Raw genomic sequence first — 23,518 nt, 5'->3', positions numbered from 1 at the left:
CCTTCGATTTGATTCCTCAGCACCACATAAGCAGAAAATGCCGGAAGTGGGGCTGAGGCTCAAGTGGTAGAGCACTAGTCTACAGTTGAAGAGCTGAGGGACAGTGCCCAGGCTCAGAGTTTAGGCCCCACAACCAACAAAAAAAAATAATAAAATTCACTGCATTTCCATACTTCTGAGACTTGAATGTAAAGGCATTTCATGACTTACACAAAGCTACCATACAATGAAGATCAGCATGTACCTTGTATATGTTCATTAATTCACAGGCTGTATGCTCCTTTGTCTTATTGAGAGGCTTGAATTTGATATCAGAAGGGCGCTTTGCAGTGTATGTAAACGGGCCTGACAAAGTGTCCAAATCATGGGTGCCAATGGCAACGAGGGCTCTTTTCCTGAATGTTAAGAGGGAAGAGAAAAGGGGGAGGGTGGGGTGGGGGCGAAGTAGAGGAAAGGAATAGATCTGAATATTCCATAGCAGAAATTCCACATGGAACAGAATATTTACTTTAAATTTTAAACACTTCCCTAAAGTAGCAAATTGCTCTTTTATGGCATCTTTCTAAAAGGCATAAATTCTCACATTACAATAGTAAGAAATAACAAAGGTACTTAAAACACATTATTCCAATAACTGGAGCACATTCCTTACCACTATGCAGTCCATATGACCCACTTTTTTTTTCATTCTTTTTCCTCCCCGTGTCCTCAAGTAACAAGAAATGTTTTCTGCATTAATTTACTGACATTGTGTTTGTCAGCTTTTCTTTATTTTCCTAAATTTTCCATCATATAGCTGTAGGTTTTTGGTTCAGAAAATTCTATTATAAAAGCTATGAATTGCATTTAAAGTTCAACATGTAACAAAGTTTAAAAGGTATTTTCAGTTGTTGTATAGTTTAGCCATAAATGATTTGAGGTAAATTTATAGCAAGCTATAAATAAAGAGAAAGAAATCAAAATAGGAATTTTTAAAAGAAGCAGAAAAATAAAGAACCAAATAAATAAATGAATATGAAACAAAGGGATAAAGATATAGTTCAAATGGTAAATCAAAAAGCCTTGGGTTCAATTCCCAGTTCAATAAATAATGTTATTTTACTCAATGAATTATATTATTTTGGAAGATAATACCCAGAATTATCATATACAATGAAATCTATACATGGCTCACTAAGTTTAGATAAATTAACAATTGCCAAATCCATGTGTAAAAACAAAATAGCGACTATCTGGTCTTAGAAAAAGTATTCCTTGGGGCTGGGAAGGTGGCTCAGTGGTAGAGTGCTTGTCTTGCATGCATGAGGCCCTGGGTTCGATTCTTCAGTACCACACAAGCAAAAAGAAAAAAGCTGGAAGTGGCGTTGTGGCTCAAGTGGTAGAGCGCTAGCCTTGAGCTGAAGAGCTGAGGGATAGCGCCCAGGCCCAGAGTTCAGGCCCCACAACTGGACCCCCCCAAAAAAAGAAAAAGAAAAAGTACTCCTTGGCTGGGCGCTGATGGCTCACCCATGTAATCCTAGCTATTCAGAAGGCTGAGATCTAAGGATCATGGCTCAAAGCCAGCCCACGCAGAAAATTCCATAAGATGCTTACTCCAATTAAGCACCAAAAAAAGCCAGAAGGGGTGCTGTGGCTCAAAGTGGTAGAGCTCTAGGCTCTAGCGCCCAAGCCCTGAATTCAAACCCCACAACCGACAAAAAAGATAAAGAATAAGCACTCCTTAATGGGTAAAAAATAGAAAAAGAAGAAAAAGGAATCAATGAAACTAAAAGAAGGGAAGGCCAGGGAGAAAGAAAAGAAGGAAGGAAAAATGGAAGGAGAGAAGAAATAAGGTAATCTATAAGATGATCATTATATAATAAAAAATATGGGTCTGGCACAGCAATGTTAGACCGTCTTGAGAACTAATGTTACTTAACAATATTACTAATGTTACTTAACAATATTTTTAAAAACAATCTGCTGGAGAAAAGGATTGAGGAAGGGAAAGCAGAAGGACACAACAGGAAGGAAACGGCAAGATGGGAAGGGAAGGGGGACGCAGTGAGAAGGGAAAGAATAAATGAGACAAAAACCACAAACCTGCAAATATTCTGATGTAATTTCTCCTGAAGTTCAATGAAGCTGTCATATCGATCTTTAGTAAACTTTATATTCCGGAGAACTGCTGCTACGGCGTAAGGCCTCACTTTACCTGTCTGAAATTTACAAACTATCAGAAAGAGTAAATATTAAGCCTTTATTTATCTTGTGCAGCCTTGACAGGGTCATGAGGTTTTATTCAAACAAGTGTATATTCATGTATTCAATCAACAACTAATAAGGTGGTAAAAAGACAGTCACTGCCTTGTGCTGGTGGGTCACATCTATAATCCTAGCTGTTCAAGAGGCTGAGATCTGAGGATAGCGGTTCAAAGCCAGACCAGGCAGAAAAGTCTCTATGAGACTCTTATCGCCAGTTAATCACTCAAAAAGCCAGATATGGAGCTATGGCTCAAAGTAGTAGAGTGCTAGCCTTGAGCAAAGAGCCACAGACAGTACTCAGGCCCCGAGTTCAAGCTCCATGACCAGAAAAAAGAGTCACTCTCACAGAATTTACTCAGTAAGTCTTTTGAAATTATACTAATAACAAAAAAAAATCTTTAAATAATTTTCTCATAGTGCATATCTTTACCAAAATAACCTGCCCAATTTTGTCTTTATAAATTTTATTGATGTGGGCTGGGAAGGTGGCTCAGTGGTAGAGCGCTTGCCTTGCATGCCTGAGGCCCTGGGTTCAATTCCTCAGCACCACATAAGCAAAAAAAAAAAAAGCCAGAAGTGGAGCTGTGGCTCAAGAGGTAGAGCGCTAGCCTTGAGCTGAAGAGCTGAGGGACAGCGCTCAGGCCCAGAGTTCAGGCCCCACAACCGGAACCCCCCCAAAAAATAAAATAAAAAATAAATTTTATTGATGTAGCTTGAGAATTTTATCTCAGACTGGAGGTGTGGCTCAAATGGAAAAACATTAGCCAAAAGCAGAATAAACTAAGCAAGAGTACAAAGCCCTGACTTTAAGCCCCAGGACCATCACAAAACAAAACAACAATAACAACAACAGAGAATTATATTCAAATGGGTATTATTTATCTAATTCAGTTATTTTTTTGGTAGTGCTGGGCACTGAACACTGGGCCTCTTGCTAAGCCAGTCCCTAACACCACCAGTCCTTAAATGGGTTTTGAATAAGCATTCGGGTATTTTCCAAGATAATTTATGAAAAATAGATACTTTGGGGGTTTTGTCACTTTTTGGTAATAGGATGACAGTTTTGAAGTGCTAAAGACTAACACATCCCCCTTAGCGAGTGCTCAGCATGTCAGAGGGTTGGCTTTGTTCTCTTCCCTCCCCACCTTACTGACATACACAATTTTTTAAAAGGAAAAGTATAACTTTATCTTTATTACCTCTTCTGTGACAATCAATTTTTGGATTTCTCCATTTGGCATTACCCGCTTATAAACTGGAGCTTTTATCCTAAAATAATATTCAAATAGTTTTAATCAAAACATTTGATAAATTACATTAATCTTAGGCTTACAAACAGAACATACACAAAAATCACTAGAATTAGAGCATGAGTCAACTTCTGGCTGAGTACTAATAAAAAACTGACAAACTTTCTAACATTAAGTTGTCTAAAATGATACAACACCCCTCATGATAATGAGTTTCCTATCTCTGAGTCTCAGCAAAGGTATCAAAAGCATTTGTGCAGTGATGGAAAGTGCTGAATTGGATAATCTTACTACAAACACAAGATTTTGTGCTTCTCAGAAAAAATAAGGTATATTAAAGATATAGATTCACTGGTCTAGGCTAGAGCTGCTGCATCACAGAAGAAAGATGGTACCTGATGAATCTGAAGGCATCTATCTCTAGGCATTTCTTTTTTTGGGTGGGGGGTACAGTTGTGGGCCTGAATTCTGGGCCCGGGCGCTGTCCCTCAGCTCTTCAGCTCAAGGCTAGTGCTCTATCACTTGAGCCACAGCACCACTTCTGGCATTTTTTTTCCTGCTTATGTGGTGCTGAGGAATCGAACCCAGGGCCTCATGCATGAAAGGCAAGCGCTCTACCACTGAGCCACCTTCCCAGCCCATCTAGGCAATACTTAGCACTACTAGTTAACTACTCATGTTTTCTGGCAGTGCTTGTCAAATTTCCATGTGTTTACAATCAACTGAGGAGTGTGTTAAACCTCAGATCCAGATTAATGTTATTTTGGATAGAAGGTGAGAGTTTGCATGTCTACCAAGCTCTCTGTGATACAGATGCTATGGACCCAAAGACTAAACTTTTCAGTTGAAAGTCACTTCATAATGGTCTTATCATAAAAATCACTTGTGGTACTTTTTTAAAATACAGATTCTAGCCAGACTGGAGGTATGGTTCAAATAGTAAAGGACCAACTGTCAGCAAGAATGCAGAGATAGAGCTCCACGCCCTTAATTCAAGCCTTAGTACTAGCAGCTTTTTCTCAAGGTCTCAGCTAAATATTCAAAATAAAATACAGATTTGGATCAGACAGGTGTGAGAAACACTCTATAAATAAACATTTGATTATCATGCATGAAATCAATTGTCTAAATCCCCAAGTCACTATCATTTCACAGACTCATTGTTCATCTGATGTTTTCATAATTTTATAACAGACCAGATAATATATAAGTAATTTGAAAAAATTATAGCTATTTTTTTCATCCTATTCATTTACGTATTTATTACATGAAGAGTTAGAAGGGCCCTTAAAATCTCCTTCATTATAGACCAGGATACAGCAAGAGAAGCCAATGAAATTACCCAAGAGAAGATAACATGGCCATCATAAGAAATTCAAGTTTTCTAGCTTCATTTTAGTAATTTCATCAGGCATATGAAGAATTTTTTAAGAAACCATAAAATCAACACTCTCCCATTTTAAAATATGCCCCAAATGAAAGGTAACTCAACGGGCCAGCTAATTATTAATGGCTACAATTTACAAGAATCTCATCCTGAAATCATCCCTTTATGCTGACCTAACTGCTGATTACAATAAGAGAAAACTTCCTTACCTTTCTTTGAAGACCTGAAGTCCTCGAACCAATCCTTCTAGGCATAGAAGATCATATCTATTGGCAGGGACATCAATTTTGTAAAGAACGACATCAGAGGCCCCCTGTGCCTTCACATTACCTTGTTCCTTACTTATTATTTCCTTCTCAGAAGTCTAAACCAAGCCAAAAAAAAAAAAGTTAATGAACTACATTATATTCTTTTCTTCAACAAAATTGGTTTTATTATATCTGCAGTGAAAATACTAAAATGCTATAATATGCAGAAAAATACTCAAGATATATTCAGTTCTGTCTCCTCAGTCATTATAGAATAGTGGAAATTCATCTAAAGCAAGAATCAGCAAACCATGGCCTACTGGCCACATCATGTATCTTATACTTGTAAATACATTTTTTTTATTGTGAAAAAACTGTACAGAGGGGTTACAATTACATGGACAAGATAATGAGTACATTTCTTATCAAGCATTGTAGCCTCCTCCTTTGTTTCCCCTTCCCATCCCTTCCAAGCCTCCCCCCACCCCCCCACCAAAGTTGTAAAGTTCATTTTCGACATGATAACTTGTACTTCTCATTGTTGCAACGGGTCCACCTGTATCCTTATTTAAATGACTTGTTTTTCCCCTTCCCCTCCAAAAATTATACCGACATCAAATACAGTGAATTTTTACTGGAATACAGTACAGATATATAGCTATGTATAATCTATTGCTTCTGGCTGGGAAGGTGGCTCAGTGGTAGAGCGCTTGCCTTGCATGTATGAGGCCCTGGGTTTGATTCCTCAGCACCACATAAGCAGAAAAAAAAGGCCGGAAGTGGCACTGTGGCTCAAGTGGTAGAGTACTCGCCTTGAGCTGAAAAGCTGAGGGACAGTGCCCAGGCCCAGAGATCAGGCCCCACAACCAGACCAAAAAAAAATCTATTGCTTCACAATGCAACAGCTTAGTTATCTCAAACAATATAAGCTACAAATTCTACAATATTCACATCTAAAAGAACAAAGAGTACCAAGAACAAAGAGCATCAATAAAATGAATCACCAAATAAATACAATTCCTCATAAAGATTTGAACATCTTAGTCCTGCCAAATGCCAGTGGCTCACACCTGTAATCCTAGCTACCCAGGAGGCTGAGATCTTAGGATCACAGTTCAAAGCCAGGCTGGGCAGAAAAGTCTGTGAGACTCTGATCTCCAATTATTCACAGAAAACCCGAAATGGAGCTGTGGCTCAAAGTGGTAGAGTACTAGCTTTGAGCAAGAGCTCAGAGACAGTGCCCAAGTCCTGAGTTCAAACCCCATGACCAACCAAAAAAACAAACAAAAAAGACAATATAAAAACAAATCAAAAGGCAGGTCTTAGTGGTTCACACCTCCAATCCTTAGTCACTCAGAAGACTGAGATCTGAGGATCTAGTTTCAAAGCCAGCTTGGGCAGATAGATCTAAGAGACTCTCATCTCCAATTAACCAGCAGAAAGCCAGAAGTAGAGGAATGACTCAAGTGGTAGAGCACTGGAATAAAATAGCAAATCAAGAGGTCAAGGCCCTGGGTTCAAGCCCCAGTACCAGCAAAATTAAAACTAAAGTGTCAAAACATTAAAAGAGATTGTGAGAGGTGATGGTGGAAATCAGAAAAGCCAATAGGTCAATTGGAAATAGCCTAGGGACAGAAGAGTATGAACAGCAAGCAGAAAGCAACCAAGAGGAAGGAATAAGAAGAAACACCACTAGGACAGTAACTTGTAATGCAATAGCAGGGCTTAGATATCTTAATTACTACATTACAGCAAAAACTTATGAAAAGATAAAAGATAACCACTGCCAAAAAGTTAAAGTCTATACTTCATGTTTACAACAGATAACTATAAACATATAAGAAATTCTCAATAAAAATGAGTACTACTGCCAGGCGCCAGTGGCTCAAGCCTATAATCCTAGCTACTCAGCCAGCCTGGGAAGGAAAGTCTGTGAGACTCTTATCTCCAATAAACCACCAGAACACTGGAAGTGTTGCTGTGGCTCAAGTGGTAGAGCGCTAGCCTTGAGCTAAAGAACTGAGGGACAGTGCTCAGGCCCCCCTCCCCCCACACACACACAAAAAAGACTATTCCTATTACCATTTGCAAATCCCACTTAACCAGTATTTCCATAAATAACATGCTAAAATAACTGATGTGTTTCCATCAACATATGAAGTGGCTTTGGTTTTACATGACATTATCTTCTCACTGACATAATATGAGTAATTCAAACCATTGCCCATACTACAAATTACAGTCTGTGCTCATACGAAGTACAGAGGAAGTTGCTTTTGGACACAAAGTACTTTGTGCCAAAGCAGTCACCCTTGAGGAACCACTTCAAACAGTGCTGGGATTCCAACACTCAGGAGGCAAATTGCCAACTAGAGAAAATAAGAAGCCAGAGAGGCAGGAGCAAGAGGAAGAATGGGAGATAAACAATAAATGGGCAAGCAAATAGAGTAGTTTTTAGAAATACAAATGGCTAACATACATATAAAGAAACAGTCAACTTCTTTAGCCATAAAGGAAATGCATATCAAAACCACACTGAGATTCCATCCCACACTAATTAGAATAACATTCATTAAAAAATAGCAACAGGGGCTGGGAAGGTGGCTCAGTGGTAGAGCGCTTGCCTCGCATGCATGAGGCTGGGTTTGATTCCTCAGCAACACATAGGCAGAAAAAAAAAAAAGCCAGAAGTGGTGCTGTGGCTCAAGTGGTAGAGCACTAGCCTTGAGCTGAAGAGCTGAAGGACAGTGCCCAGGCCCAGAGCTCAGGCTCCACCACCGGAGTCCCCCCAACCCCCCAAAAAAAACACAAACGCTGGCAAGAATTTGAAGTGAAAGCAAATTTCACACACTGTTAGTAGAAATGTAAACTAGTACAACCACTAAGGAAATCAGTATAGAAATGCACCAAAAAACTAAAAACAGACCCATCTTATTATCCTGCCATTCCCCTACTGGGCATATAAAAGAAGGAATACAAATCAATAGACAAGAAAGACATCTGCAGTGCTGCTCACAATAGCCACAGTATAATCAGCTAAAGTACCCAACAACATATGAATGGATAAAGGAAATATAATACATATGTTCCATAGAATATATAAAAGTAAAATTAAATTATTTGCATGAAAATGGATGGATTTGGAAAGCATCATGTTGTGCAAGATAAGCCAAGCTGAAAAAGCCAAATGCCATGTTTTCACTCATATTCATAGACATACAAATATGTATATATATATATATATATATCGATATATATATACAATACATACACACAAAGAACATGCTTCTAACTGTGGGACTATTTAGTGGGATGAGGGAGAAAGGAGAGGGAAAAAGAAAGATGTATGAAACTGTATGTAAGGAATCTAAATGAAAGCTGTTTATCAATAAGGGGATGGAGAAAGAAAAGCAGTAGAGAGGGTTATTCTGACAAAAATATGATTTATGTACATCTAAAATTCCATACTGAAACCCCTTGGTACAATTAATGCACACATACACACACACATACAGAATGGCAACAAAGTAAAACAGTTTAGGAAGGGAAGGTAGCAGCCAAAAGAGGACAAGTGAAAGGAGAAGATGAATATGGTCAAAGTGATTTACTCTCATGAGTGAAAAAAGAACAATGAAACCTGCTGAAGTTGTTGGAAGAAGAGAAGTGAATAAAAGAAAATGGTAAGAGGTGGTGAGTTTGATCAGGATTTACTGAATGAATATATGGAAATGTCAACATAAAATCTTCTCTCCTACAACTAATGTATGCTTAAAAAAAATTTCAAAAAGGAAAATTGAGAAGGAAAAGTAAAAAAACCTAAATTTAAATAATGTATAATTAAACACTAATAAAATATCATTTTTAGTGAAACTAAGTTACTTCTCTGAAGACTTGAGGAAGGTAGATTTCAGAAGATTATAAAAATGATAGAATCTAAACCATTTATCTCACAAATAAAATGAATATCCTGAGAGACAAAACATAGAAAAAAAAAGACCCAAGAGGCAAAGTAATCTTCCCTAGAACAGAGAGCACAAAGGCCCACAAATGAATCACCTTCATCTAACTATAAAGTAATAAGGATGGTGCATAAAGCACCTACCTACCAAGCACAAAGCCCTGAGTTCAAACCCTGGTATATACAATAACATACAATAAATGCTGAAAAATAAAGATATCTAAAATACGTATGTAAACATATACATGTGTATATATACATATATATAAGTACATATCAATACATACAATTTCATCAAGTTCCAAGCCAAATTCAAAACATAGTTCATCAAATTCTTCGTCAGCTAAGGAAAAAAAGAGAGACTGTTAATTTTAATCTGTTCAACACAAATGAAAATGATTCACAAATTTCATTCTTATCAATCACCTTATGCCAAGCATGTTCAATGTCAAGTATCAGACATTACCATTTAAAAATAAAAGTTTTGGGGCTGGGAAGGTGGCTCTTAGTGGTAGAGCGCTTGCCTTGCATGCATGAGGCCCCGGGTTCGATTCCTCGGCACCACATAAGCAGAAAAAAAGCCGGAAGTGGCATTGTGGCTCAAGTGGTAGAGCGCTAGCCTTGAGCTGAAGAGCTGAGGGACAGTGCCCAGGCCCAGAGCTCAGGCCTCACGACTGGACCCAAAAAAAATTTTTTTTAAATAAATAAAAGTTTTGCAAAGAAAAAGTTTTGTTAAGAAAAAGGACAAATTATACTAATATCAACCATAAGCTTAGGTTACCAGAGCTGGGACATTTTTTTCACTGGAGAAAGAAAACACCTGTTAAGTAGAGATCAAATAGAAAGCAGCTCCAATTCACAGATCCACACAAAGGAATGTCACCTAAATCCTAGCCTTTAAAATACTCTGAAGCGACCTGACACTTGGCTTTGGAGTCCGGCCAATCACTTCCCAAGTGTGAGAACTTGGCACCTGAGGTAAAGTTTCTTGGCACTTTACCAATACCCTCAATTGAAAAACAACTTTTCACGGTAATTTTCATCATAGAACTGTTGGGAGTATTTAAATGACATCAGGCATAGTACCGTAAAATATATCATAGTTTTCTTCCTTATTCTACTTTGCTTTTTTACCTGGTACATCATTTTCAGTGTTTCTACATTACTGAAACTTGAACACAAACCAGCATTATCAGGATACTTTAAGGAAAACTTAGAAGTCTGTAGATTCCTGATTCAGAGCAAGGGCTGGGCTCAGTTATACAAAGCATGCAAAGTATGTATGAGACTCAGGTTCAATCCCCAGCACAAGAACAAAAAAACGAAAAAGATTTCTCTATTCCAAACATTAAACTTCAATTCAAGAGGTATTTACTGAACACACATGATATGCCAAGGCTATAAAAATTAATAAAATATAATTCCTGCCTTGATTACTTCCTCTTCTAGCAATAAAACCAGAGTGTAATAAGTATAATCAAGTGCAAGGTACTGCAGTGGCATGAAGCTCCACTTGAGCCAACACTGCTGCATAAAAGATGTATTGATTAGTAAAGAGCTGTAGGTACAGAAACAAGAGCTTGGCAAAATGGTTAACTCTAAGTAATTTAATATGAATGAAGACTAATGTTCACATCAAGAAAAAACAGAACAAGTAGAAAATGAACAATTCATGACATGTCTAAGGAACAGCTGTGCTATCTGCAGGTAATAGGAGTTACACTAGTAGTGGAGCACCAACCAGGAGCAAAAAAGCCCAGCAAGAGCACAAGACCCTGAGTTCAAGCTCTAGTACAGCATGCGTGCACACACACACACACACACACACACACACACACACACACACACACACACATATCAAATCCAAAACATAAGGTAGAATCAAAGCTATAAATGAAAAAAGTTATGAGACAGGAAGATCAAAGGCACAATTCAAAGAATACAATAAAGAAATTAAGGATGTGTGTCACAAATCTATTCATACAACAGAGCTTAATTAAAAGCACTCTATGAGCAGAAATTTCAATCACTGTTGGATACTTTGGCTTTTATCTCATGAAAGAAAGGCAAATTCACTAAGGGCCCACAAAGTTTCCAAAACATATAGACAGAAACATCACTAGCTTGGAATAAAAGGAGGAGAAACAGGTCAAAAGTCTTTGCTCCAAAAGTGTATTAGCAGGAAGTAGAATCAGAAAGTTAATCATGCTTTCTGGGAATAGTGACAACAGGAAAAATACAATGGAATCTCAGATAGACCATAGCTGGAATGACTTTTAAACAACAATACCAAGAACAAAAAAAGAATGTTGATAGGAAAAGCATAAACGAGATATTATCTGAAACAAAAAAAAGAAAGAAAAATGGAAAAAAAAAAAAAACAGAAGGAAACAAGATGGACCCTTACAGTGTAGAAACCAGAAGATCTGTGAACATATTTCTGACCAGAGCCTTTGAAAGACCCAGAGGCTAACACTCTCTAGGGACAATCAAGCTCACTTTCAAGCTCACTCTCATAACATGGGAAGTGGGGGTGGGGAGGGTGAAAGGGAATAAAGAAGTGCAGCTCTAAAACATGTTAAAACATCAAATAACTGTAAACAGGTTATGAAACCTCACCATTTCTTAAAATGTGGATAATTTCTTACATCTCTAGAGATGGAGACTTGGCTGGGAACTGATTATAGACATTTTTTTAATTGTCCAGACATCATCTTGTGCAACTCAAGTATATCATACACCACTGGTGAGATTGGTTTACAAGGGAAAGCAAAAAATACAAATAAGCATATTATATATACTAAAGAGTGGTTAAAGAATTAAAGCCAAGTTACAAAGGGTAAGGACTTGGGACAGAAAAGAAAATAAGGCCTACAGAATAGGTGATATTTAAAAATACACCTTTAAAAATATTTTGAGGGTGTGTGTGTGTGTGTGTGTGTGTGTGTAAAAATATTTTGAGGGTGTGTGTGTGTGTGTGTGTGTGTGTGTGTGTGTGTGTGTGTGTGTGTGTGTGTGTGTGTGTGTGTGTGTGTGTGTGTGTGTGTGTGTGTGTGTGTGTGTGTGTGTGTGGCACTGTCCCTGAGCTTTTCAGCTCCAGGCTAAAACTCTACCACTTGATCCACCAATTCCACTTCCCACTTTTTGGGGCGATGAGTCTCCAGCACTTTCCCGTGGGGCTGTCTTTGAACCGTGCTCCTCAGATCTCAGCCTCCAGAACATTCTATGATTACTGGGCGTGAGCCACAGGCAAACACAAGTTTTTTAAAGTTAACTTTTACTTTCACAGTAAGAGTAATACTTTATTCTGAGAAGCTCTTCACCTATTACTAAGTGAACTGTTGCTTTGTTACCATCCTGCCATCCAATACCAAAAACAGCTAGCTCCAATCACGTGAACAGCCTTTAAACAATCTGCTAGTTATGGGGTGGAGTAGATGTCATTCCCCTTATTACATCTGTGGTCTCTATGTCTCCTCTTTCCCTCCCCCTCCCGCCATGGTTGTGTTTTTAGAACAGAGGAAGTGATCGTGCATAGCAGGAGAACTAAGCCCACCCCAAAAGACGTATCTTTCAGGCCTCGATTCAACGTTAACTACTGCCCAGCCAATGCTTTTCTCGGCACACCTTATTGCCTTTCCTGGACTGTGTGTGTCTCCTTTACCAGAATGGGGACGAGGTGTCGGGTGCACAGGTGCACAGCTGTCGGGTCGGTGCCAGAGACCTGCCTGGCGTTCATTAACCACAAAAAAGGAAACGAAGACAGACGGAATACAGTGCCCTCCATCCTCAAAGTCCTGCTCCCACCCCCGGAAAAACTGAGTTTCCCCAGTGCCAAACCTAAGATGCTTATTCCCGGGTGTGTGAGCCACGGGACCCAGGCTGGAGCTACCCACGCCACACGAGCTCCGCGCCGGACCACGGAATGACTGACACGCAGGGCGGCGCATGCGCGGGAAGCGCCACGGCCGCCGCCGCCGCCGCCGCGAAGCCGGCTCCCGAGAAGCTACCTCAGCCCACCTGAGCTGCCCGGTACGTCAGCCCTCCCCTGTGAAACCCTAACGGCCGGGCCTCACATCTGCCCGACCGTAGGAACGGAGCCGCGAGATCAGGAGGCCCAACGTGTGTGGCGGCACTCACTGTAGGTCCGGCCCAAGGCTTGAAAGAGCAGATCGCGCTTCACGCTGACAGTCGGCATGGCGAGGTGAGCGCACCGCGCCTGCGCCCTGGCTCTGAGGACCCCCCCCCCTACCATGTGTGGGCCTCCGCTTCCCCTGGCTGGTCAGGGCTGTCTGAAGTAGAGCCAACCTCATTCCAAAAATTTTCGGCTACAATTTTTCTATCTATCTATGATGGACATGCACCTCTTCAGATCGCTGCAAACGTTATCTAATTTCCTGATACTTAAAAGCTTGTAAGGGAGGCATGTTTGCATATAATTAGCTACAGTTTGACAGGCAATATACTGGACAGATCCTGAAGGCCCGAATGAGCCCCACGCGCTAACGCCGAGGCGGGACGGAAGTGAAGAGGGGCGGGACTTCCGCTTTGAGGGGCGTCCTGCTCTGAGGTCTTGAAGGAAAGCGCAGTTGTGCTCCAGGACTTCCTGGAGAGGAGGGTCGGGGAAGGCTGGCCTTCACCTTTTACGTCAGCTTCCTCCTTTATTCTGTCCTGGGCCCCTATGCGTGGTACTCCCGGGCTTTGTTTGAACGGTACAGCCGACAGGTAGGGGTTGTGAATGGCAAAGGCCTCTTTGGGGAAGTGGACAGGGGTAGTTTTATTTCCTGCCGCCCACTGTCAGCTGCTAGCTCTGTCCTCTGCCAGCATTTCCAGGTCATAACGACCTCTGGTTATGTCCTGAAAAGATACCCGGAAAGCCCCTGAAATGTATTTCCAGTAAACCACCAGGAAAGCCAACGTGGAACTGAGGTTCAAGCGGTTCAGCACTAGCCTTGAGCAGAAAAGCTAAGGGAGAACACCCCGAGCCCTGAGTGTAAGTGCCAGGACTGGCACACAAGGACACCGGCCTCTACGCTCCAGGCCCTGGAAGTTACTTGCTACTTTATAGGGAATCTAGGTTTCTGCAAATCAAGCTAAGAATGTAGAGAGATTGTCGTGGGTTGTCAGGATGGGCCCTGAATGCAATCAAAGGTATCTGTAGAAAGGAATCCGCGCTTAGCGTGTGGCTGCTGCGAACCACGGATGCCAGCTGCCCTCAAAACTTGGAAGACAGAAGGGTATTTCTTCTGTAGTCAAAGAAGCACACCTAAACCCACTTGTATTTGTCCCAGTAAACCTGCTTTTAGGGGGTTTCAGCCTCCAGAAACGTGAGCAAATAAATTTTTACTTTAAACCAACAAGTCTGGTAATTTGTTTCCGAAGCCCCTAAAAACAAAAACACCAAAGTAGGTATTAACGTTACCACCTTTTTACAGATAATGTAACTAAGAGGCAGGTCCAGATGGAAGCCCCAGAGGCCTTTATCCTTTCAACCACAAAGCAAGTGAGGGCCTCCACAGCTCTTCATTAGAGGGAGCAGAGCAGAAAGCTAGCTAGGTGGGATCTAGACCACCCTTTCTGTCAGCCATGCAGGTTTGTTTGTTTGTTTGTTTGTTTTTTACTATATTACTCTTCATTGTCACAGGAAGTCACTTCCCAGTAACTAACAGATGGGCAACATTTCCCAATATACAACTTTTTATCAAAATTGCTGGTTATATTAAATTATTAAGAATTTCTCTATTAATGCATGTGGAGGTACTCTCCTATGGGCATTCCAGAGGTCTCTGTGACTTCTGAAAATCAATTTCCTCATTTATAAGATGGAAAAATAATAAAAATCCACACAGAGAATTTTGTAAGGATTAGAAACAGTTGTCTGAATAATCCTGGGTCTGAAAAACAGGCAGGTATTAAAAAATTTTTTTTCTGCACTTATTATCTATTGGATTCCTGCTAATTTTAGACTCTTTCATTCTCTCCATACCCAAAATTTTCCATTTTGCTTTTTATCCTTACACACATTGCAAATACTATGCACCTTCCTTGTTAAAAGTCTGTTAGAAGATGCTTTTTTCAATACTGGTACTGGAGCTTAAACTCAAGGCTTTGTTCTCTTGCTTGGCTTTTTCCCTCAAAGCTGGTGTTCTGCCACTTGAACCACACCTCCACTTCTGGTTTTGGGCTAGTTAATTGAAGATAGGAATCTCAGATTTATCTGCCCAGTCTGGCTATGAACTACAACTCTCAGATCTCAGTCTTCTGAGTAGCTCAAATTATAAGCATGAGCCATTGGAACCCAGCTATTAGATTCTAATGAAAAAAAAAAAAAGAAAACTACACTAGGAGGGTCCATTACATTAGCTGAGTGATAGGAAAGATGCATGGAAATGTTGATATAGTATTTCATAAAATGTAAGTAAGTGTCATTTATTTTAGGACAAACGAGAACAGGAATGAGGTGTCAGCAATTCTTAGAATGAGAGGCTGCTATAAGCCTTTAAAAAATTATTTTATTAGAAATTAGGGAAATGAAATAATGAAACACATTTTTTTTACACACCAGGTTGGTAAAATTCTTAAGAATGTGGGAGAAAAATGGGGCATGTGCATACCCAGCAACACAACAACTCCACCCCTAGGAATAATCAACAAAGAAATGATTCCTGGTGCACCAGAAGACACACAAAAAAGTTCATGATTGCATTATTGATTGTAACAAAAAGTTGGAAACAACCAAATATCCATGAATACCTGAATGAATAAACAATGGCAAATCAGTGAAACACTGCTGCCAAAATGAACTATAGCACATACTAAAGTGTATACATCTTAAATCATAGCAAAGAAAAAAAGTCAGAAGAATATATACAGTATAATGCTGCCTATAGAAAAATTAAAAAATAGGGGGCTGGGAAGGTGGCTCAGTGGTAGAGCGCTTGCCTTGCATGCATGAGGTCCTGGGTTTGATTCCTCAGCACCACATAAGCAAAAAGAAAAAAGCCGGAAGTGGTGCTGTGGCTCAAGTGGTAGAGCGCTAGCTTTCAGCTGAAGAGCTGAGGAACAGTGCCCAGGCCCAGAGTTAAGGCCCCACGACCGGACCCCCCTCTCCCCCCAAAATAAAAAGAAAAATTTAAAAATAGGCTAACTCTAGGATCAGGATGCACCCAAAGAACCGTGTGTTAAAGCCCAATACCCAAATAGTGCTAAAGGAAAATGGTAAAAACTTTAAGAGGTGAGAACCAGTGAGAGTTACTGAGCTTATTGGACCCTGCTGTTGAGAATTGTGGGATCTCAGTCTCTTCTACTCTCTCTTTTGCTTATAGAACATGAGTTGAGTGGTTTTACTCTGCTATATGTTCCTGCCATAATGTGCTATCACATACCCAAAGCCACAGAGCCAAAATCATAAGCTAGAATAAACCTTTTCTCTTAGTAAGTTGATAATCTCAGTTTTTGTTTTAGTAACAGAGAGCTAACACGTTAACCTGAAGATCATATTATTAGATAAAATAAATAAAATGATTAAACCATATGAGAAAAGAAGGATGATACCAACAAATTATGGAACAAGTTACTTCTGAGTGAGATGTAGCCTGAAGAGTTGAGATAACTATATTGGATTGTACAGTGAAGTAAAAATCGATAGATCCATGGATGTTATAAAGCATTAGCCTATGCAATTATGGAGACTGAGAGGTCCCATACTGTCTACCACTTGAAGACCCAAGAAAGTAGATGATCTGGTGTGAAGGCCTGGGAAGACTGGCCTGGGATTACAGGTATAAGCCAAAGCACCTGGCTAAATAATTAACTTTCATTTTAAAATGCATGTATGCAGATTAGTGTGAACAAAAATGAAACCCTGGGGTGTGAAATTTTCTTTACTGTTTCTCTTACAGTCTAAAAAATTGGAATTAATAGTTATTGATTATATTATGATTTTTAAAAAACATGTATAGAAAATACAGTTATGCATGATGACAGTGGCTCATGCCTGTAATACTAGTTACCAAGGAGGCTCAGATCTGAGGACTGCAGTTCAAAGGTAGCCTGGGCAGGAAAGTCAGAAAGATTCTTATTTCCAGTTAACCACCAAAAGGCCAGAGGTGAAGCTGTGCTCAAGTGGTAGAATACTAAGTTTGAGGAAAACAACTCAGGGACAGTACCTAGGCTCTCTGAGTTCATGCCCCGGGCCAGCACAACAACAACAAAACCTTTATGGAAATGGAGGTGTGACTTGAGGTAGAACACCAGCCTTGAGTGAGAAAGACTTGAGTGAGAGTATGAGGCCTTGAGTTCAAGCCCCAATAATGAGACAAAAAAAGAACAATTCTCCAAAACTAATAAACCAACTAATAGAGGGGAAAGCAGATAAAGAGACATCTCAGAAGAAGTAAGAATGGCAAGCAGATACATGAGCAAATAGTCAATATCCTTGGCCATAAAGGAAGTGCAAATCAAAACAACATTGAGACCATCTCGCCCCAGTTAGATCGGCCAATATTGAGAATTGCAACCTTTGTTGCAATTTTTGAGATGCCTCAAAAAAGTTAAACATAGAACTTTCTCTATGATCCAGTCAATCATATCACTCTTAGGCCTCTACCCAGAATGTCACATGCCAGGATACCATAAAGACACTTGCACGTCCATGTTCATTATTATACCACTCACAACAGCCAAGTTATGGAAATAGCCCAGCTGGTCTATAATAGATGAGATGGATCAAAAAATATGTAGTATGTATTCACAATGAAATTTTACTCATCCATTAGAAAGACCCTCGATCCTCAGATCTCAAACTCCTAAGTAGCCAGGATGATGAGCTGCCAATACCTGCCCTCCTCCCCCAAATATATTCTGAACTATTTTTTGTCTTATACCACATTGCTTTCCTACTTCTGTCTGGGCCCTCAATGGTGAAAATTGATTTCATGGCTGTAAGGAGATTTATAAAGAGATTGAGGTTTACTCTTCAGCAATAATTAACTGGGTTGTTTTGAGCAAATCACTTGGCTCTGTGCTCTCAGTTTTTCTATGAAATACATAGTTTAGAATGTTAAGCTTCTGTTTTCCTGTTAGTCTCAATGCTAGATATCAAGAAGAGTCATAGAAAAAGACAGCTTGAAGAGTTAACACTATTTCAATCTAATAATCATTTTACCCCCAATAACCCAGCACACAATATGTTTACAAATAAATGCATGTTGAATGTTGAAGAATAAGCAAATGACTGAATTGTTGATGAAAGTGATGGATTGTGGCACTGGTTGGGCCCTAGAGGGCCCATGCTTGACTTCAGCAGGCTGTGTGATGTGAGGGTTCTTTTCTACAACCTCAGCTCTCTGGAGAAATGACAAAAGCATTATCACATATAGTCCAAGTGATTAGGATTTAGAGTTGACCAGTAGATTATGAATCCAATTAATCAGCCACTCCTACTATTTAGCTCTCCCATCACATACCAAGTCCATCTTCATTCTCACTAGCCATCGTACTCAACATTCATCCTCCAATGGTCTCCTCTGGGGTCTTCTTGCTTCCTCTCCTTGTCATATCTGAGCTAGTCTAAATAAGTGCATGTCATCTTTTTTTTTCATTTATGGGACTTGAACTCAGGACCTGAGTGCTGTCCCTGAGCTTTTTTTGCTCAAGACTAAAGATCTACAACTTAAAGCTACAGCTCCACTTCTGGTTTTGATTGGAGATAAGAGTCTCAGGGCCTTTCCTGCCTAGGCTGGTCTCGAACCATGTGATCCTCAGATATCACCCATCTGAGTAGGATTACAGGCGTGAACCACCAGCATCCATCGACTATTATTCTTCCTCAAGGAGCCTATACAGTTTGTTCTGGGCCCTGTTACACAGTTGTACATGTACTTATTTTCTATTTCTCCTACAAGACTATGTCTCAGGAAGACCTTTCCTATCTCACTAGCAGGCAAGCCAATGAGTGAACGTGTGGGAAATCTCAAAGGCACCGCAATTGCATTTTAACTCACCTTTGCATCCTCAACACCAAAGACATTGTCCACTTGATGTTTGTTCCGGTGAGGTTAAAAATATAATAATAAAAGGCAAGAAAAGAGTAGACAAAGAATGGCTCAACGCCAGCACGGCTAATTAGGATAAAAACCTGCAAGGGGGAGCCTCCAACCAAAGCTAGAGCCTCATGCCTTGCTTACAATCTGAAATATTTATAATGGACCTGAAAGAATGCTGGAATTGTCTAGTGGAGATGGTTTGAAAGTAACTAATGGTGGGACAGATGATGGGAAATAAGGTCACAATTGGAGGAAGGAAGGGAGCCAAGCCAGGATATCTCTTCAAGGTCCACCCTGGAAGTAGATTTTGGTCTGCTGCCTGCCTCTTGAGTTTATCTGGTCTGGGAAAGAGGGCAAGGCAGGAGTGTCAGTGAATGGAGGCACTGTTCTGGTGCCTCAAGATAAGGGCACCTGGTCTTTGGGATCTAATGTAGGGATGCGGGCAGGCAAACGTGAGGAAGCAGCTCACTCACCCCCCAGGTGATATGGAGACCAGCATCAGTAAGCTCAGCCTTGCTCCCGCTAAAACCCGGGTACCTTCAACCATTGCCCCAGCTTTGATGGTTCTGGAGTAAGGAGTGCATCGCCCACGATCAGCTGAAAACTAGTCCGATTCTGGTGGCAATCTCAGGCCCCCTTTGCAAGACTGCAGGAGTCCCTGGCTCTCCTAGGTTCCTTGAGCCCCGCAGGTGCGGGGACCAGGCCCTGTGCTATTAGCGAATGCAGGTGATTGGCAGCTCAGCACCGCCAGCAAGCCCTCCACCCAGGTAAAGTTCTGGCTCCACGTCCTCCTTCCCCCTCCTCTTCTCCCTCCCCCTGCTCCCCACACCCCACCTCCCCTTTACCCTGCACCTCCCAACCCTGTCTCTCCCTCCTCCTCCCCTTCCCCCGTCCCCGTCCCCTCCCCCTCCCCCCAGCGGTGACTCGTAAATGGGAATGCAATGCTCGGATCCTTAAGACTGTCCCTTGTCTCTCCACCCTCTCCACCCAAGGCTGCGTTGGCTTTTCCGTGGACCCACGCAAAACCTGCCGAGTGGGGGACTTCACCTGACCCGGGAGCCCGCCCAGATTCCCGTGTTAGGCCCAACAGCCATCCCTGGACCGTGCACATGGCCTAGCTGAGCGCTTGCTTTCATGTTTGACGCGCTGCGCATGCACCAAAGAGGAGGGCCATGGGAAGTACGAGGGTTACCAGGAGCCCTTCTGTGAGAGTGTAGACTTTTTTTTTTTTTGGTACCAGTACAGGACTTGAACTTGGAGCTTGGGTGCTGAGCCTTTTCACACAAGGCTGGCACGCTACCGCTTGAGCCACAACTTTATTTTGGTAATTAATTGGAGTCATGAGGTTCACAGAGTTTCCTTCTGAGGCTGGCTTTGAGCCACAAAGATTTCAGCCTCTTGAGTAGCTAGGCTGGCAGGCTTGAGCTACCAGTGCCCGGCTTGGATTTGAGTAGCTAGGCTGGCAGGCTTGAGCTACCAGTGCCTGGCTTGGATTTCGCTTTTCTTTGACAGGACTGGGGACGGGCCTTGTACTTGACTCTACCACTTGAGCCACGCCCCTGTTTGAATTAGAAGCTTCTGAAATCAGAAGTCATTTTTATGCTAAGATCACAAATTGCACACTGTTGAGACAGAAGTATTAATAATAACAATAAATTTATTATTTAGAATAGCAGCCTCAGTTTAAAATATATACTAAGTCAGTTGCTCATGCCTGTAATCCTAGAAACTCAGGAGGCTAAGATCTGAGGATCACTACTCAAAGCCAGAAAGGGCAGGAAAGTCCATGTGACTCTTCAATTAACTACTATAAAGGTCAGAAGTAGAGCTGTGGCTCAAGGGATAGAACTCTTGCCTTGAACAAAAAAGCCCAAAGTCAGTACCCAGAACCAGCACAAAACAAAAACAAAACAAAGCAAACAACAACAACAAAAACCCACACTGAGCTACTCTGGGGTGCATGAGTGCTAAAGAAGTAATTCAAAACATTAGCTCAGCACTGGTGGCTCGTACGGGGGTATGATGTTCAAACTCAAGAAATGCATGACCACATGTGAATACATGCTTAGACTAAGATCTTTTACTGAATGGGTTTATTTCCTTATTTATTCCAACATCTTAATTGATATAGAGACATACACACTGCACGAATTTTGATAAGGGGGCACACAATTTGATAAGGAATCACCATCACATTAATAGAGTATATTAACTCACTGTTTTCTAGTTCATGTGGGTAGACTTGTTTTATATAGAGTATTATTTTGAATTGGGAGGAGAGTGGAAGAGTGGCAGAGTCACCATCCCCAAAGATTTCTCCTATCCCCCCTTCCTTGGCCCCTGTCTCCAAGCAGCTGTTGATCTATTCTCTGTCACTACAAATGAGTTTGTACCTCTAGTTTTGTATAAATGGATTTCCATCACCATCATATGTACTCTTTTTTTGTCCAGCTTCTTTCAACTCTGTGTGTGTGTGTGTGTGTGTGTGTGTGTGTGTGTGTATGCGCGCATGCGCGCGGGCGCCAGTAATGGAGCTCAAACTCAAGGCCTCACACTATTGCTTAGCTTTTCCCATTCAAGCTGGGCATTCTACTACTTTAGCCATACCTCCACTTTCTGGCATATTATTTTGAGATTCATTCTTTTTTCCCCTGAAAAAAGTTGGATGGAATTAGCCTAGGTCCTCACCATTTCCATACACATTTTAGAATTATCTTCTCAATTAAAAATAAAAGTTTTGATTTTATGGCCAGAGAAGTTGAGCATTTCTTCGTGTGTCTACTGGCCATTCTTATTTCCTCTTCAGAGAAGTCTCTCTTTAAGTCTTATTAATGGGGCGGTTGTTTCTTTGAGGATTTGCTTTTGGGGGATTTAATTTTTTAGATATGAGGTCCTTGTCTGTTATGTGGCTAGTGAAGATCTTCTCCCAATCTGTGGGCTTCGTACTGATCTTGCTAGCTATGTCCTTTGCCATGCAGAAGCTCTGCAATTTAAAGCAGTCCCATTTGTCCAACATTTCTTTGATTTGTTGTGTTTCTGGGCTGTGCCAAGGAGCCCTAGAGTTTCTCCAATTCCTTTCTGTAATGTTTTCAGGGTGTCTGCTTTGACTTCAAGGTCTTTGATCCATTTGGAGTTGATTCTAGTGCAGGATGATAGTTTTCTACAGGTATTTAACCAATTTTGCCAACACCATTTACTGAAGAGGCTGTCTTTCTTCCATTCTATTTTTTTTGGCTCCCTTATAGAAGATCAGATGGCTATAGGTTTGTGGATTTATTTCTGGGCCTTCAGTTCTATCCCATTGGTCCTCAGGTTTGTTCTTGTGCCAGTACCAAGCTGTTTTGATTGCTATGGCTTTGTACTAGAGTTGAAGTTTGGTATTGATATTTCTCCAGCACTGTTCTTTCTGCTAAGGATTGTTTTTGCTGTTTGGGGTCTTTTATTCTTCCATATGAATTTTTGGTTTGCTTCTTCTATTTCATTGAAGAAGGAAGTTGGCATATTAATGGATATTGCATAGAATTTGTAGATAGCCTTTGGCAGTATTGCCATTTTACAATGTTAATCCTCTCAATCCAGGAACATGGGCGGTTTTTCCATGTCCCTACATCTGCTGTAATTTCCTTTTTCAGGTTTAAAAATTTTTCATCATAGAGATCCTTCACCTTACCCCAGTTAGAATTGCTATAATCAAGAAATCTAATAACAACAGATGCTGGAAGGGATGTGGCCAAAAGGGAACCCTACTGCGCTTTTGGTGGGAGTATAAAGTTGTTCAACCACTCTGGAAAGCAATGTGAAAGTTCCTCAAAAGACTCTACATAGAGCTCCCCTATGACCCAGCAATCCCACTTCTGGGTATTTACCCAAATGATCACAAACAAGGCCATACTAAAGCTACCAGCACAACTATGTTTATTGCAGCATTATTTACCATAGCTAAGATATGGAACCAACCCAGATGCCCCTCAGTAGATGAATGGATCAAGAAAATGTGAGACACACACACACACACACACACACACACACACACACACACACACACAATGGAATTCTATGCTCCCATTAGAAAGAATGATACCACTCCATTTGTTAGGAAATGAAAGACTTAGAAAAAAATCATATTAAGTAAAGTCAGACCCAAAGAAATTTAGGTCCTGTGGTTTCCCTTATTTGCAATAACTAGTATATGTCTAGGATAATCTTATCAGATGAGCAGAAAAGGTAAAAAAACTATGTACATATGACCATATAAGATGATGCTAAGTGAAATGCACCCCAAGATATGGACACAGGTGTTTTTCTTTGTTGTTGTTGTTTTGAATGTACTATGTGATTTGATTTTTTTTTGTTTCTTTTGTATGTTTTCCCCCTATGGTATATCC

General features: G+C 40.7%; 1 protein-coding gene across 2 annotated transcripts in view; it reads right to left on the bottom strand.

Annotated features, from left to right (window-relative positions):
- Farsb (phenylalanyl-tRNA synthetase subunit beta) overlaps window positions 1–13,301 on the bottom strand; it is a 66,181-nt gene extending 52,880 nt beyond the window's left edge. Inside the window, exons 1-6 of one of the 2 annotated variants that reach the window (XM_070016080.1) lie at window positions 13,228–13,301; window positions 9,375–9,430; window positions 5,091–5,245; window positions 3,444–3,513; window positions 2,083–2,198; window positions 245–395 (exon numbers count right to left, since the gene is read on the bottom strand). In XM_070016080.1, coding sequence (XP_069872181.1) covers window positions 245–395; window positions 2,083–2,198; window positions 3,444–3,513; window positions 5,091–5,245; window positions 9,375–9,430; window positions 13,228–13,285 — 606 coding nt within the window. In that variant the 5' untranslated portion in view covers window positions 13,286–13,301. Of the gene's footprint in view, window positions 1–244; window positions 396–2,082; window positions 2,199–3,443; window positions 3,514–5,090; window positions 5,246–9,374; window positions 9,431–12,927; window positions 12,947–13,227 lie in introns of those variants that run through there. The other variant, XM_070016088.1, reaches the window with a different exon arrangement.
- Window positions 13,302–23,518: the final 10,217 nt, after the last annotated feature.

Source organism: Dipodomys merriami, unplaced genomic scaffold (genome assembly GCF_024711535.1).
Source record: "Dipodomys merriami isolate MVZ:Mamm:240054 unplaced genomic scaffold, mDipMer1.0.p SCAF_1, whole genome shotgun sequence".
Classification (NCBI taxonomy): domain Eukaryota; kingdom Metazoa; phylum Chordata; class Mammalia; order Rodentia; family Heteromyidae; genus Dipodomys; species Dipodomys merriami.
The sequence above is the reverse complement of the archived record's forward strand: the minus strand, read 5'-3'. Positions and strand labels throughout refer to the sequence as shown.